Source organism: Austrofundulus limnaeus, unplaced genomic scaffold (genome assembly GCF_001266775.1).
Source record: "Austrofundulus limnaeus strain Quisiro unplaced genomic scaffold, Austrofundulus_limnaeus-1.0 Scaffold83, whole genome shotgun sequence".
NCBI lineage: Eukaryota > Metazoa > Chordata > Actinopteri > Cyprinodontiformes > Rivulidae > Austrofundulus > Austrofundulus limnaeus.
In genome coordinates this window covers 783,718-786,018 of record NW_013952485.1, presented here as the reverse complement: position 1 = coordinate 786,018, position 2,301 = coordinate 783,718, and the positions used below count along the sequence as shown (strand labels likewise).

Sequence of the window (2,301 nt, the reverse complement as noted above, 5' to 3'; positions counted from 1 at the left end):
TACTTACTTACTTACTTACTTACTTACTTACTTACTTACTTACTTACTTACTTACTTACTTACTTACTTTGTTTGTCTTTGTCACTTCCCATTCCTGCTTCTCAGTCAGTCCTGCCCCATCTACTCACACCTGTTCTCTGTGCTCATTAGTCTCACCTGTCTCTACCTACCTCATCAGCCTACCAGTTCATCTGCAGTCTGGCATTGTGCTTCCATGTCTTGTCTGGGTTTCTTCTGTGTTTCTTCAAGTTTCTTTTGCTGTCACACCAGCATTTTGTTTAGTATAATTATGTAATTATGGTTTTAGTTTTTGAGCATCATGTGTTGGTCTGCATACTTGTCTGATCTTCTAAGGTACCTAATAAAGTAGTTAGTGAGTGTACATTGTGTTTGCTGCATGAGTATAAAGAGATCTGTGTTCACCAGCGTGCCCTTGTTTGCATCCATGCTGTAGGGAGAGTCTCCGGTGGTCGTCAGTGCCTTGTTGTCTTTGTACCAGCGGTAGGTGGCAGGAGGAACACTCAGTTTGTCTTTACACTGAAGCTCCAGTCCTGTTCCAACAAACACGGAGCTTGGCACCTCGCAGGAGGGGACGTGAGGAGGCACTGAGGGAAAAATAGAGTCCCAAAACACAGTTTTACTGAAACAAATTAGGAGTAAGTTTTGAAAAAGTCCAGAGTTTAAATCAAATTTTAATGGTTCTTCGAAGGTAAAATTATTACTACACATTTTTCTAACTTCGAAAACTTGCAGGATCTTCTCAGAAATAAAAATATAATAATCTTATCAAAAACATTTGTTGAACAAACCAGTACCGTATAAAACTGAGAGCCTGTAAATATAAAATGCTTTTGCTAAAGCGTGAATGTGAAATACCTACTGACATATAATATGTCTGGTGCTGGCTATATTTTTATTTTTGCATTAAATTTGATCAGTTGTAGAAACTATTTAATTTTTTTGCACAAAGATCACATTATAATCACATTTTTCCTTCTGTTCCCCAGAAACACATTCACATTAAACTGTATAAGTTCATAAACATGATAATATGTATTGGCTCTAAAACCATCACAAGTTTTAATTAAAAACAAAAGATGATCATATAAATAACATTTGGATCATAATATCCATTTGCAATTTGTTAAAAAATATACTGTTATAAGACAATTTGATGCTGGAGATGTCAAAGTCAAAATTATGCATTTATTGAGCATTTTTCACAGATTTCAAAAATATGAATCTGCATATAATGTCATATTTCTGCTTTCCAATCTATATATTTGTTTTTAATTCCTCTAAATCTTACCAGAATAAAGCGCATGTTTCCAAACATGTTTGTTCTCTTATTTTGTAGGGTCAAAAACACTCAGGTTTTCTTCTCACCGAGCACGCTGAGAGTTACTRTTGCCTCTCCGAGGTTGATGTGGTCCTCGCTGGCGGTCACCTCACAGCGATATTCTCCTGAGTCTTTCTGAGTGACGGAGTGGATGGTCAGGGTCGCTCCCTCTATCTTGGCTCTTCCTGCGTAKGATCCTGAAGGGAAGCATGGAGAATAAATAAGGATGAAGGCAAACTGTTTGTTTTTTCGTGAAAAGCTGGGAAAATGTGTTGAAAAGGCATTTCACTCACCAATAAATTTTTGATTAAAGTAAACAAAAGTCACCCCCTTTTCTTTCTTTTTCCACTCAATTCGAGGGTTTTGATCTTTTTCTGTCCTAAACTCACAGGACAGCACAGCATCTGAGAGAAAACAAAACAACAAATGAGTTGAATATCTTAGCTCCCATTAGTTTTTAATTGAGCATCTTTGTTTTCCTAATTTTGAGAACTATTAAGTTTTAGTCAATCTGTTTTGACAAATCTGTTTATTAAAAATATTAACTGAGTAATAAACTATATTAGTCATTAAATTTAATGACAATTAATCAATAAAAGAAAATTTGTTCCTAAATTTAAAAAAATAATAATAAAACTGCATGTATGAAAAATAGCTCCGTCTCACCGGTGTGTTCATGAACCTCCACTTTGGGTTTCCTGGTGCTCACGGTCACAGACATACAGATGGGACCTGGAAGAGTAAAAACAACATAAAAATCAGTCTACTAATTCTATTCTCAGTCCACTAGGGATATATTTTTGATCTTGATAACAGTCTCAAGTGGAGGAGTTTAAGTATCTGGGGATCTTGTTCACGAATGGGGGAAGAACGGAGCGGGAGRTCGACAGGCGGATTGGCGCAGCGCCTGCTGTAAAGCGGGCGCTGTACCGGTCCGTCGTGGTGAAGAGAGAGCTGAGTCA

At 37.0% G+C, this 2,301-nt stretch overlaps 1 protein-coding gene across 1 annotated transcript in view; it reads right to left on the bottom strand.

Annotated features, from left to right (window-relative positions):
* The window catches only part of jam2b (junctional adhesion molecule 2b), a 16,873-nt gene that overhangs the window by 9,778 nt on the left and 4,794 nt on the right, over window positions 1-2,301 (bottom strand). Inside the window, exons 2-5 of the mRNA XM_014011649.1 lie at window positions 2,006-2,071; window positions 1,633-1,743; window positions 1,387-1,536; window positions 424-605 (exon numbers count right to left, since the gene is read on the bottom strand). Of these exons, the coding sequence (XP_013867103.1) occupies window positions 424-605; window positions 1,387-1,536; window positions 1,633-1,743; window positions 2,006-2,071 (509 nt within the window). The remainder of the gene's footprint in view (window positions 1-423; window positions 606-1,386; window positions 1,537-1,632; window positions 1,744-2,005; window positions 2,072-2,301) is intronic.